The sequence below is a fragment of the Protomyctophum parallelum genome (assembly GCF_964188405.1).
Source record: "Protomyctophum parallelum genome assembly, chromosome: 1".
NCBI lineage: Eukaryota > Metazoa > Chordata > Actinopteri > Myctophiformes > Myctophidae > Protomyctophum > Protomyctophum parallelum.
The window spans coordinates 105,559,636-105,574,518 of NC_139697.1; the positions used below are offsets into that span (position 1 = coordinate 105,559,636).

The 14,883-nt window shown below is 45.1% G+C and overlaps 1 protein-coding gene across 1 annotated transcript in view; it reads right to left on the bottom strand.

Annotated features, from left to right (window-relative positions):
* Positions 1 to 1,672: 1,672 nt before the first annotated feature.
* Positions 1,673 to 14,883, bottom strand: part of LOC310856377 (U2 snRNP-associated SURP motif-containing protein) — a 69,504-nt gene continuing 56,293 nt past the window's right edge. The window contains exons 20-25 of the mRNA XM_083761759.1: positions 14,321 to 14,401; positions 14,000 to 14,063; positions 12,406 to 12,559; positions 9,201 to 9,311; positions 7,322 to 7,503; positions 1,673 to 2,782 (exon numbers count right to left, since the gene is read on the bottom strand). Coding sequence (XP_083617885.1) covers positions 2,653 to 2,782; positions 7,322 to 7,503; positions 9,201 to 9,311; positions 12,406 to 12,559; positions 14,000 to 14,063; positions 14,321 to 14,401 — 722 coding nt within the window. The 3' untranslated portion in view covers positions 1,673 to 2,652. The remainder of the gene's footprint in view (positions 2,783 to 7,321; positions 7,504 to 9,200; positions 9,312 to 12,405; positions 12,560 to 13,999; positions 14,064 to 14,320; positions 14,402 to 14,883) is intronic.

Sequence of the window (14,883 nt, forward strand, 5' to 3'; positions counted from 1 at the left end):
CTGAACGGGAACCCATTTTGGTGTCAGCATCATGTTATGCTTTAGCTATTGAAAAACAGCAGATCTACAAGCTCGTATCGCGCCACCGAGTGGCGCGATACGAGCTTGTAGATCTGCTATTTTTGGAAGAATCGAAGAACGACTGACATTTTTTTTAGAATCTGATCTCAGGTCAGAATGGGTTAATCAGACCAGTGTGTGTCCAGTGGAAACCTCGTAATGAATCTGATCTCAGGTCAGAATGGGTTAAAAGGAAGAGCGAGAGGGGGAAAAAGACACGTTACATCAGTCACGAGGCGTCACTCAGACGCACTGTGTGTGTGTGTGTGTGTGTGTGTGTGTGTGTGTACTGTGTGTATTGTGTGTGTGTGTGTGTGTGTGTGTGTACTGTGTGTGTGTGTGTGTGTGTACTGTGTGTGTGTGTGTGTGTGTGTGTGTGTGTGTACTGTGTGTGTGTGTGTGTGTGTGTGTGTACGTACTGTGTGTGTGTGTGTGTGTGTGTGTGTACTGTGTGTGTACTGTGTGTGTGCTGTGTGTGTGTGTGTGTGTGTGTGTACTGTGTGTGTGTGTGTGCTGTGTGTGTGTGTGTGTGTACTGTGTGTGTGTGTGTGTCGGAGAGAGCTGATCTACAAGCTCACGTGGAGCAGCACAGAGGATAATATCGTCCATCAAGGTGGTCTGTCAGATCTTATTTTATTGGATCAAAGTGGGGTCCGGGGGCCCCCAGGGGTCCTCGAGGGAGTTCCAGGGGGTCCCCATCAGCTAAATGATACTTTGGAACCAAATGGACCCCATATGGGTCTGTGACTCTGAGTGGGTCCGTTTGGTTCCATTGGAAACACTTTACAATAACGACCTGTTATAAAGCATTTATAAACATTAATAAGCAGTTTGTAGATGAGTAATAATCATGGACAGACTGTTTGTTGACATCCGTAAATGTTTACCTAAACATTTATAACTATGTGAATAGTTTACTACTTACTAATACCTTACTAATAACATATAAATGATGTTTAAACATAGTTATACATGTTTAGGTAAACATGAATAACTATGTGAATAGTTTACTATTTACTAATACCTTACTAATAACGTATAAATGATGTTTAAACATAGTTATACATGTTTAGGTAAACATTTATAACTATGTGAATAGTTTACTACTTACTAATACCTTACTAATAACGTATAAATTATGTTTAAACATAGTTATACATGTTTAGGTAAACATTTATAACTATGTGAATAGTTTACTACTTACTAATACCTTACTAATAACATATGAATGATGTTTAAACATAGTTATACATGTTTAGGTAAACATTTATAACTATGTGAATAGTTTACTACTTACTAATACCTTACTAATAACATATAAATGATGTTTAAACATAGTTATACATGTTTAGGTAAACATTTATAACTATGTGAATAGTTTACTACTTACTAATACCTTACTAATAACATATGAATGATGTTTAAACATAGTTATACATGTTTAGGTAAACATTTATAACTATGTGAATAGTTTACTACTTACTAATACCTTACTAATAACGTATAAATGATGTTTAAACATAGTTATACATGTCCAGGTAAACATTTATAACTATGTGAATAGTTTACTACTTACTAATACCTTACTAATAACGTATAAATGATGTTTAAACATAGTTATACATGTTTAGGTAAACATTTATAACTATGTGAATAGTTTACTACTTACTAATACCTTACTAATAACGTATAAATGATGTTTAAACATAGTTATACATGTTTAGGTAAACATTTACGGATGTCAACAATGAGTGTTCATGATTATTACTCATCTACAAACTGCTAATAAATGTTTATAAATGCTTTATAACAGGTCGTTATTGTAAAGCGTTACCGTTCCATTTGTACACTCAGAGTTACATTAACATTGATTTTTACAATATAAATCGGGGGGTCTCAGAGATATAAATGCCTTTAAATGGGGGGGTCCGTATAAACTAATGCATGTCAAACTGTTCATCAGACCAGTGTGTGTCCAGTGGAAACCTCGTATGAATCTGATCTCAGGTCAGAATATGGGTTAATCAGACCAGTGTGTGTCCAGTGGAAACCTCGTATGAATCTGATCTCAGGTCAGAACGGGTTAATTAAAGGAGAGTTGTTAAAAATATAAAGTTGAAGACAAGACCAGGAAGTAGGTGGGCGGAGCCAATATCTAGAGAATAATTCAGAAAAAAACGCAACAAAAAGACAGACAGACAGACAGACAGACACAGACAGACAGACAGACAGGCAGAGACAGACAGACAGACAGACAGGCACAGACAGACACAGACAGACAGACAGACAGACATACACAGACAGACAGAGAGACAGACAGACAGACAGAGACCGACAGACAGACAGACAGACAGACATACAGAGACAGACAGACAGACAGACAGACAGACAGACAGACACAGACAGACAGAGACAGTCAGACAGACAGACAGACAGACAGACAGACACAGACAGACACAGACAGACAGGCAGAGACAGTCAGACAGACAGACAGACAGACAGAGACAGACAGACAGACAGACAGACATACAGAGACAGACAGACATACAGAGACAGACAGAGAGACAGACAGACAGACAGACAGACGGTTTTTTAACGTTTGCTCTTCTTGCTCTTGTGAGATCGATGTGGCGAACGCGATCTGGACGAGCGGAGAGACGACTTCCTGTCGGGAGACGAAGGAGACTTGGAGCGCTTGGAACGCTTCGGCGACTTTGTTGTTCTGAGAGAGAGAGAGAGAGAGAGAGAGAGAGAGAGAGAGAGAGAGAGAGAGAGAGAGAGAGAGAGAGAGACAGAGAGAGACAGAGACAGAGACAGAGAGAGAGAGAGAGAGAGAGAGAGAGAGAGAGACAGAGACAGAGAGACATTAAACGTCTGGCTGTGACTCTCTTGTCCGAGTCCAAAAGGATAAGGTCGCAAATACAAGCGGCCAAAATGAGTTTTCTCCGACGGGTGGCTGGAAATCTCCCTTAGAGAGACAGGGTGAGAAGTTCATCACCCTTAGAGAGATAGGGTGAGAAGTTCATCTCCCTTAGAGAGATAGGGTGAGAAGTTCATCTCCCTTAGAGACAGGGTGAGAAGTTCATCTCCCTTAGAGAGATAGGGTGAGAAGTTCACCTCCCTTAGAGAGATAGGGTGAGAAGTTCACCTCCCTTAGAGAGATAGGGTGAGAAGTTCACCTCCCTTAGAGATAGGGTGAGAAGTTCACCTCCCTTAGAGAGATAGGGTGAGAAGTTCATCTCCCTTAGAGATAGGGTGAGAAGTTCATCTCCCTTAGAGAGATAGGGTGAGAAGTTCAACTCCCTTAGAGAGATAGGGTGAGAAGTTCATCTCCCTTAGAGATATGGTGAGAAGTTCATCTCCCTTAGAGAGATAGGGTGAGAAGTTCACCTCCCTTAGAGATAGGGTGAGAAGTTCATCTCCCTTAGAGATAGGGTGAGAAGTTCACCTCCCTTAGAGATAGGGTGAGAAGTTCATCTCCCTTAGAGATAGGGTGAGAAGTTCATCTCCCTTAGAGAGATAGGGTGAGAAGTTCATCTCCCTTAGAGATAGGGTGAGAAGTTCATCTCCCTTAGAGATAGGGTGAGAAGTTCATCACCCTTAGAGAGATAGGGTGAGAAGTCCATCTCCCTTAGAGATAGGGTGAGAAGTTCAACTCCCTTAGAGAGATAGGGTGAGAAGTTCATCTCCCTTAGAGATAGGGTGAGAAGTTCATCTCCCTTAGAGATAGGGTGAGAAGTTCATCTCCCTTAGAGATAGGGTGAGAAGTTCACCTCCCTTAGAGATAGGGTGAGAAGTTCATCACCCTTAGAGAGATAGGGTGAGAAGTTCACCTCCCTTAGAGATAGGGTGAGAAGTTCATCTCCCTTAGAGACAGGGTGAGAAGTTCATCTCCCTTAGAGAGATAGGGTGAGAAGTTCACCTCCCTTAGAGATAGGGTGAGAAGTTCATCTCCCTTAGAGATAGGGTGAGAAGTTCACCTCCCTTAGAGATAGGGTGAGAAGTTCATCACCCTTAGAGAGATAGGGTGAGAAGTTCACCTCCCTTAGAGATAGGGTGAGAAGTTCATCTCCCTTAGAGAGATAGGGTGAGAAGTTCACCTCCCTTAGAGAGATAGGGTGAGAAGTTCACCTCCCTTAGAGATAGGGTGAGAAGTTCATCTCCCTTAGAGAGATAGGGTGAGAAGTTCATCTCCCTTAGAGATAGGGTGAGAAGTTCACCTCCCTTAGAGATAGGGTGAGAAGTTCATCTCCCTTAGAGAGATAGGGTGAGAAGTTCATCTCCCTTAGAGACAGGGTGAGAAGTTCATCTCCCTTAGAGATAGGGTGAGAAGTTCATCTCCCTTAGAGATAGGGTGAGAAGTTCATCACCCTTAGAGATAGGGTGAGAAGTTCATCTCCCTTAGAGATAGGGTGAGAAGTTCATCTCCCTTAGAGATAGGGTGAGAAGTCCATCTCCCTTAGAGATAGGGTGAGAAGTTCATCTCCCTTAGAGATAGGGTGAGAAGTTCAGTCACACGGGAGAGACTCGGAGTAGAACCGCTGCTCCTTCACCTGGAAAGGAGCGAAGAAAGGTGGTTCAGTGCATCTGGTTAGGATGCCTCTCGGGTGTCTCCCTAGGGAGGTCCTCGATGCACGTCCCACTGGGAGGAGACCCCGGGGCAGACCAAGGACCACGTCCCACTGGGAGGAGACCCCAGGGGGCAGACCAAGGACCACGTCCCACTGGGAGGAGACCCCGGGGCAGACCAAGGACCACGTCCCACTGGGAGGAGACCCCGGGGCAGACCAAGGATCACGTCCCACTGGGAGGAGACCCCGGGGCAGACCAAGGACCACGTCCCACTGGGAGGAGACCCCGGGGCAGACCAAGGACCACGTCCCACTGGGAGGAGACCCCGGGGCAGACCAAGGACCACGTCCCACTGGGAGGAGACCCCAGGGCAGACCAAGGACCACGTCCCACTGGGAGGAGACCCCGGGGCAGACCAAGGACCACATCCCACTGGGAGGAGACCCCCCGGGGCAGACCAAGGACCACGTCCCACTGGGAGGAGACCCCGGGGCAGACCAAGGACCACATCCCACTGGGAGGAGACCCCCCGGGGCAGACCAAGGACCACGTCCCACTGGGAGGAGACCCCGGGGCAGACCAAGGACCACGTCCCACTGGGAGGAGACCCCGGGGCAGACCAAGGACCACGTCCCACTGGGAGGAGACCCCCCGGGGCAGACCAAGGACCACATCCCACTGGGAGGAAACACAGGGACTCACTGGCCTTGGAACGTCTTGGTATCCCCCAGGAGGAGGAAGTCACTAATGTTGCTCTGGAGGAGAGGGAAGTCTGGAGCACTCTGGTGGAGCTGTTGCCCCCGCGACCCGACTACGGATAAGCGGCTGCTGATGGATGGATGAATGGCTGCGATTCTTTTTCTTTTTATAATTCAAGATTCTATTTGTTTTTCAAAATTGTACAAGATATAGGTTCGGTACAAAGCAGCATCAACTTTATAAACCTTACAAATAGCCAGATTTTTGTCCACCCTTAAACATAATCATCAGGTGTTATTGTTATATAAGGAGGTATAATTTACAGTATTTGTTAAAATGATGGTTTTATGTATGTATAAAAGGACAGCCCATGGCAACGCCCTTTTGTTTACAAAAGGACCAATTGGTGTCTGTAATGTAACAAAAACGCATGTTTTTGTGAACGTTAGAAGTCAACACTTCCCATATTTCTGAGATGTCGGATAAGCACCATTATGCACTTATACGGCCTATAATCCACTTACTGTATCCATACCATATCAGATCTGTTTTTTCTGATTTTATTTTTAATCCTTTATTTATTTCCTCCAATTATATTGACCCTATTGTCACAATCAGCTCATCTCATCATCCAATTAAATCATAGTTTACCTGCATAAACAATTAGATTGATAGATAATTTAGCATGAATAATTTGCCAATATACTGTAGTGTAGGCTATTGATTTCCTCCAGCTACTGTAAGCACCCTGGCATTGAAACTGTCCTTTATTGACACAAAACACTCCCAGCTCTGCCCTATAGAGCGTCGCAGTCCCTCCCCCTTTCAGAACAACGAGTGGCCCAGGAAATGAAAACCCAATGCATTCTCCCATCGGCACTTCTTATTTCATTTATTTAAAGACGGTTACGCCGCGGGCAAAGCCAACTCGGATCGTGACAAATCATGACAATGAACACAATGTTTTGGGGCCGATCAAATCATTAGAAAGGAGAAAATAAAGGCAGGAGACAACACTATTTGTTTCGTTTTTCTTCTTATAAATTATTTGATCGGCCAGGTCCACGAAAACAAGTCACATAAATTGCCTTGAATATTTACGAAGACGTTTCACCAATCCTTTTATCAACATGAATGGAAACTAAATGAAAATCAAGCTACGATGACTAAAACTAAGACTAAATATACTGACAATTTCGTCGACAAATAAAAACTAGACTAAAATGTTAGTGGACAAGAGATCCAGTATAAGTAATTTTACACTTTGGTTGCATGCTGAAAATAGCCGATCTACAAGCTCACAAGAGCTTGTAGATCGGCTATTTTCAGCAAGTGTAAAAACACTCATTACGACGGCATCAAGGCCCGCCAAAATACATTTCAGTCGACTAAATCACCTGTAGATTTAGTCGACTAAAATCTTATGACGTTTAGTCGAATAAAACTAAGACTAACACTAAGACATTCCAGGTGAATGACTAAAATAAACTAAATGAAGTTTCAGTCCAAAGACTATAATGACTAAAATAAAGACTATAATGACTAAAATAAACTAAATGAAGTTTCAGTCCAAAGACTATAATGACTAAAATAAACTAAATGAAGTTTCAGTCCAAAGACTAGAATGACTAAAATAAAACTAAATGAAGTTTCAGTCCAAAGACTATAATGACTAAAATAAACTAAATGAAGTTTCAGTCCAAAGACTAGAATGACTAAAATAAAACTAAATGAAGTTTCAGTCCAAAGACTAGAATGACTAAAATAAAACTAAATGAAGTTTCAGTCCAAAGACTATAATGACTAAAATAAACTAAATGAAGTTTCAGTCCAAAGACTAGAATGACTAAAATAAAGACTATAATGACTAAAATAAAGACTATAATGACTAAAATAAAATAGAGACACTGACGGCAACATGCCTTCCATGATGTCACTTCCCTATCAGGTGGTGATGATGTCACGGTGATGTCACGGTGATGTCACTGACCTGAGCGGCGAGCTGCACGCGGTCTCCTCGTTGTCCCGGCTCCGCCCCCTCCGCCGGTCCCTGTCCTCCTCGCCTCCTCGTCTCCTCTCCTTGTCTCCTCCCCTCTTGTCCTCCTTCGAGCGCTCTTTGGACGACTTGGGCGCGGAGCGGCCTCGCTTCTCCTCCCTGTCCTGGTCGAACTCCTGACAGACACACAGACACACAGACACAGACAGACACAGACAGGGGGTCCCCAGTTCAAATAGGACTATGTTGGGGGGGGGTCCCTGCAGGATTTTAACGTTAATGTTGGGAGCGACGCGGTACAAAAATCACAAATGACCTCCGAACCTTTGGATGAATGAGACAGCGCTCGTAGATTCAGAGTTATGAGGCTTTCTTTTATCTTAAATAATCTTTATCCCACGATTTTGAAACCCATTTTTCACCCCTGTGTCAATCATCTAATGTGATCCTGGGCTCTACACACCCTCCGCCAACCTAGTCCCCATATATGGGGGACAAGGGGAGACCAACCTAGTCCCCATATATGGGGGACAAGGGGAGAGCAACCTAGTCCCCATATATGGGGGACAAGGGGAGAGCAACCTAGTCCCCATATATGGGGGACAAGGGGAGAGCAACCTAGTCCCCATATATGGGGGACAAGGGGAGACCAACCTAGTCCCCATATATGGGGGACAAGGGGAGACCAACCTAGTCCCCATATATGGGGGACAAGGGGAGACCAACCTAGTCCCCATATATGGGGGACAAGGGGAGACCAACCTAGTCCCCATATATGGGGGACAAGGGGAGAGCAACGGACTTGAACTCATGCTTCCTTCATGCCTGAGTGTCCAAGTTGCTCCTTTACACCTGACAGGGGGGAGTTTCCCTGGTTGGACGTAGCGCGTGGTAGGAACACGTTATTCCAACCAGTTCCTTTCCCCTCCATCAGGTGCCCCGGCTGGCCAGGGGGAGGCAGTTTAGAGACCAGGATTACTGCATGTTTTTTGTGAGGGTACCTACCCTAGGGGACACGGGGAGAACATGTGAGGGTACCTACCCTAGGGGACACGGGGAGAACATGTGAGGGTACCTACCCTAGGGGACACGGGGAGAACATGTGAGGGTACCTACCTACCCTAGGGGACACGAGGAGAACATGTGAGGGTACCTACCCTAGGGGACACATGGAGAACATGTGAGGGTACCTACCCTAGGGGACACGGGGAGAACATGTGAGGGTACCTACCCTAGGGGACACGGGGAGAACATGCGAGGGTACCTACCCTAGGGGACATGGGGAGAACATGTGAGGGTATACCTACCCTAGGGGACAGGGGGAGAACATGTGAGGGTACCTACCCTAGGGGACACGAGGAGAACATGTGAGGGTACCTACCCTAGGGGACACGGGGAGAACATGTGAGGGTACCTACCCTAGGGGACACGGGGAGAACATGTGAGGTTACATACCCTAGGGGACACGGGGAGAACATGTGAGGGTACCTACCCTAGGGGACACGGGGAAAACATGTGAGGGTACCTACCCTAGGGGACACGGGGAGAACATGTGAGGGTACCTACCCTAGGGGACACGGGAAGAACATGTGAGGGTACCTACCCTAGGGGACACGGGGAGAACATGTGAGGGTACCTACCCTAGGATACACGGGGAGAACATGCAAACTCCACACAGAAAGGCCCTTTCGCCAACCCCGCCTTCGGGTATGGGCACTGATGACGCGGAGGAGGAAACACGCCGCCAGCAAACACAGCGCCCCGAGCGGGAATCGAACCCAGGACCTTCTAGCTGTGAGGCGACAGCGCCACTGCAGCCCGTTATGAGGCTTTCAGCGGTGTATAGCGGAGCGGGTGGGAACCAGGAACCAACCTTCTGCAGCAGCTTGTTCCTGTAGTGCTCCACTTGCTGCTGCACGCTCCGCCCACACTTCCGGGGCCTCTTGCCGGACTCCAGCTCGTCCTGGACCTTCATCACCTTCACCTGAACCGCACCACAGAGGAAGAGGAAGGTCACGTGACCGTGCGCTGTGTAGGAGCAGGGCCGTTTTTCAGGTCCAAAAGGCCGTGTTGGATTTGGCAGCGAATTTAGATTTTTAGTTTTAGTCATAATCAGTGTTGTTTTCGTCGACTAAAACCAAGGCGAAGAATGTTCGTCGACTACCTTTTTCCACTGAAGAAAACTAAATGGAAACTAAATGAAAACTAAAGCTACGGTGACTAAAACTAAGACTAAATATACTGACGATTTCGTCGACAAATAAAAACTAGACCAAAATGTCAGGAAGGGACTAGTGGACAAGAGATCCAATATAGGTCATTTTACACTTGGTTGGAAAATAGCAGAAAAACAACCAGCAGAAAATAGCAGATCTACAAGCTCACAACGCGTCGCAGCGCCACGCGTTGTGAGCTTGTACATCTGCTGTTTTCAGCAAAGTATAAAAAACACTCATTACGACGGCATCAAGACCCGCCTAAATACATTTCAGTCGACTAAATCAACTGTAGATTTTAGTCGACTAAAATGTTATGACATTTAGTCGACTAAAACTAGACTAACACTAAGACATTCGAGGTGACTAAAATGTGACTAAAACTAAATCAGTTCTCTCAGTGGTCTCCTCTCCCCCTCAGACATCTAACCCTAACCCTAACCACTAAAAACGCCGGGACAACAACGCTCCACACGTCCCAAACTCTCCTCCCTTCTGGCTCCAAAACTGTGGAATGCACTTCCCATTGCAGTCAGAACTGCAGCATCACTCCCAATCTTCCGCCGTAGCCTGAAAACCCACCTTTTCAGACTCCATCATGGCCCATAGCACTTACCCTAGCCCCTTAGATAGCATTTCTGTTGGCTTAGATAGCATTTGACACAGACTTATAGCATGTTATGTAGACAGCACTATAATTGTATTGTATATAGTCATAGCACGCCATAGTACATATGTATAGCATAGTAGTAAATATGTATAGTTTATATGTATAGTTTAATTATATAGATATCCCACTGTTACTTTCTTAGCTTACGCATGTTTCATGATAAATGCTTTTATGTGATCTATTCCAATGCTTTTGTTCTTGCTTAAATGTAAGTCGCTCTGGATTAAGAGCGTCTGCTAAATGCCTACATTGTAAATTGTAAATTCTAACCCTAACCTCCAGTTCTCTCAGTGGTTTCCTCTCCTCCTCAGAGACATCTAACCCTAACCTCCAGTTCTCTCAGAGGTTTCCTCTCCCCCTCAGACATCTAACCCTAACCCTAACCTCCAGTTCTCTCAGTGGTTTCCTCTCCTCCTCAGAGACATCTAACCCTAACCCTAACCTCCAGTTCTCTCAAAGGTTTCCTCTCCTCATCAGAGACATCTAACCCTAACCTCCAGTTCTCTCAAAGGTTTCCTCTTCCCCTCAGAGACATCTAACCCTAACCCTAACCTCCAGTTCTCTCAGAGGTTTCCTCTTCCCCTCAGAGACATCTAACCCTAACCCTAACCTCCAGTTCTCTCAGTCGTTTCCTCTCCTCCTCAGAGACATCTAACCCTAACCCTAACCTCCAGTTCTCTCAGTCGTTTCCTCTTCCCCTCAGACATCTAACCCTAACCCTAACCTCCAGTTCTCTCAGTCGTTTCCTCTCCTCCTCAGAGACATCTAACCCTAACCCTAACCTCCAGTTCTCTCAGTCGTTTCCTCTCCCCCTCAGACATCTAACCCAAACCCTAACCTCCAGTTCTCTCAGAGGTTTCCTCTCCTCCTCAGAGACATCTAACCCTAACCCTAACCTCCAGTTCTCTCAGTGGTTTCCTCTTCCCCTCAGAGACATCTAACCCTAACCTCCAGTTCTCTCAGTCGTTTCCTCTCCTCCTCAGAGACATCTAACCCTAACCCTAACCTCCAGTTCTCTCAGTGGTTTCCTCTTCCCCTCAGAGACATCTAACCCTAACCCTAACCTCCAGTTCTCTCAGAGGTTTCCTCTCCTCCTCAGAGACATCTAACCCTAACCCTAACCTCCAGTTCTCTCAGAGGTTTCCTCTCCTCCTCAGAGACATCTAACCCTAACCCTAACCTCCAGTTCTCTCAGTCGTTTCCTCTCCTCCTCAGAGACATCTAACCCTAACCCTAACCTCCATTTCTCTCAGTGGTTTCCTCTTCCCCTCAGAGACATCTAACCCTAACCTCCAGTTCTCTCAGTCGTTTCCTCTCCTCCTCAGAGACATCTAACCCTAACCCTAACCTCCAGTTCTCTCAGTGGTTTCCTCTTCCCCTCAGAGACATCTAACCCTAACCTCCAGTTCTCTCAGTCGTTTCCTCTCCTCCTCAGAGACATCTAACCCTAACCCTAACCTCCAGTTCTCTCAGAGGTTTCCTCTCCCCCTCAGACATCTAACCCTAACCCTAACCTCCAGTTCTCTCAGTGGTTTCCTCTCCTCCTCAGAGACATCTAACCCTAACCCTAACCTCCAGTTCTCTCAGTCGTTTCCTCTCCCCCTCAGAGACATCTAACCCTAACCCTAACCTCCAGTTCTCTCAGTGGTTTCCTCTCCCCCTCAGACATCTAACCCTAACCCTAACCTCCAGTTCTCTCAGAGGTTTCCTCTCCCCCTCAGACATCTAACCCTAACCTCCAGTTCTCTCAGTGGTTTCCTCTCCTCCTCAGAGACATCTAACCCTAACCATAACCTCCAGTTCTCTCAGAGGTTTCCTCTCCTCCTCAGAGACATCTAACCCTAACCATAACCTCCAGTTCTCTCAGAGGTTTCCTCTTCCCCTCAGAGACATCTAACCCTAACCTCCAGTTCTCTCAGTGGTTTCCTCTCCTCCTCAGAGACATCTAACCCTAACCATAACCTCCAGTTCTCTCAGAGGTTTCCTATCCTCCTCAGAGACATCTAACCCTAACCCTAACCTCCAGTTCTCTCAGTGGTTTCCTCTCCTCCTCAGAGACATCTAACCCTAACCCTAACCTCCAGTTCTCTCAGTGGTTTCCTCTTCCCCCTCAGACATCTAACCCTAACCCTAACCTCCAGTTCTCTCAGTGGTTTCCTCTTCCCCCTCAGACATCTAACCCTAACCCTAACCTCCAGTTCTCTCAGCCGTTTCCTTTTCCCCTCAGACATCTGGAAGCTTTTCAGCGAGCTGGCGAAGTCGGCGTCGTCTCCGGCGCCGCCCGAGTCCTCCTCGTCGCTGCTGTCGTTGTCCGACTCGCCGCCCTCTGCGCCCTGATTGGCCGAACTGGGACGAGAGAGAGAGAGAGAGAGGGATAGAGAGAGAGAGAGAGAGAGAGAGAGAATCAGGCGATCAGTTAAATAAAACTAATTGATTGAATCAATTATTTCATAAACATATATTGATAATCAATTTGGGGGAAACTTTGATTTTTTTTCCAATGTGTGGAACTATAGCCCATAGCACCCCGCTTTGACTCAATGGGATAGTTCCAATGTGTGGAACTATAGCCCATAGCACCCCGCTTTGACTCAATGGGATAGTTCCAATGTGTGGAACTATAGACCATAGCACCCCGCTTTGACTCAATGGGATAGTTCCAATGTGTGGAACTATAGCCCATAGGCACCCCGCTTTGTCTCAATGTGATAGTTTTGTTGTGATAATCCTCCCTACTATAGAGTGTGCTGGCCATATAAGGAGTCCCTGTCCCCAGTTAACCCCTGGGGGTCAAAAAACCTTAGGTTTCGTTTTTGACTCTCTATCCTGATTGGACGAAAGGCTGGGTCCCACAGCCAAAAACGAAACCTAAGGTTTTTTGAGTGAAATCACTGAATATACCTTTAAATGGTATAAATTGTACCTTTCATTCAGGTCACTGAGGGTATAAATGGTATAAATTGTACCTTTCATACAGATCAGAGGGTATGAATGGTATAAATTGTACCTTTCATTCAGATCAGAGGGTATGAATGGTATAAATTGTATCTTTCATTCAGATCAGAGGGTATGAATGGTATAAATTGTATCTTTCATACAGATCAGAGGGTATGAATGGTATAAATTGTACCTTTCATTCAGATCAGAGGGTATGAATGGTATAAATTGTATCTTTCATACAGATCAGAGGGTATGAATGGTATAAATTGTATCTTTCATACAGATCAGAGGGTATGAATGGTATAAATTGTACCTTTCATACAGATCAGAGGGTATGAATGGTATAAATTGTATCTTTCATACAGATCAGAGGGTATGAATGGTATAAATTGTATCTTTCATACAGATCAGAGGGTATGAATGGTATAAATTGTACCTTTCATACAGATCAGAGGGTATGAATGGTATAAATTGTACCTTTCATTCAGATCAGAGGGTATGAATGGTATAAATTGTATCTTTCATTCAGATCAGAGGGTATGAATGGTATAAATTGTATCTTTCATTCAGATCAGAGGGTATGAATGGTATAAATTGTATCTTTCATTCAGATCAGAGGGTATGAATGGTATAAATTGTATCTTTCATACAGATCAGAGGGTATGAATGGTATAAATTGTATCTTTCATTCAGATCAGAGGGTATGAATGGTATAAATTGTACCTTTCATACAGATCAGAGGGTATGAATGGTATAAATTGTATCTTTCATTCAGATCAGAGGGTATGAATGGTATAAATTGTATCTTTCATTCAGATCAGAGGGTATGAATGGTATAAATTGTACCTTCCATTGGTGTCCTCCTCACTGTCTCCGTCCACCACGCTGTCCCATTTGGACTCCGTCCTCCCTGAAGACAAAACAACAAAAGAAGCAATTATTCTCAAATTGTATCTTACTACTAATTATGAGAATAATGAGTGTACTAATGGACCGGTTACGTACACTCTCACCCAAAAGGGTTAATTTCTACAAGCTCGTAGCGCAGCACTCGGTGTCGCGCTACGAGCTTGTAGATCTGCTATTTCTCAATAGCTAAAGCATAACATGATGCTTAAAAAAACCAAAAGGGGTTCCCGTTCAGGACGGTGTTATGGCTGACATTACCTTGAGAGAAGGCCTCCGTGTCGCCCATCTGTTCCCACTTAGACAGAGCTAGCGTCGACACCGCCGAGTTAGCCTCGTCCACTGAAACAAACACACACCAAACAAACACACACACACACCAAACAAACACACACACCAAACAGAGTTAGCCTCGTCCACTGAAACAAACACACACCAAACAAACACACACACACACCAAACAAACACACACACCAAACAGAGTTAGCCTCGTCCACTGAAACAAACACACATCAAACAAACACACACACCAAACAAACACACACACCAAACAAACACACACACCAAACAGAGTTAGCCTCGTCCACTGAAACAAACACACACACCAAACAAACACACACACCAAACAGAGTTAGTCTCATCCACTGAAACAAACACACACACCAAACAAGAGTTAGTCTCGTCCACTGAAACAAACACACACATCAAACAAGAGTTAGTCTCGTCCACTGAAACAAACACACACATCAAACAACAGAGTTAGCCTCGTCCACTGAAACAAACACACACACCAAACAAGAGTTAGTCTCGTCCACTGAAACAAA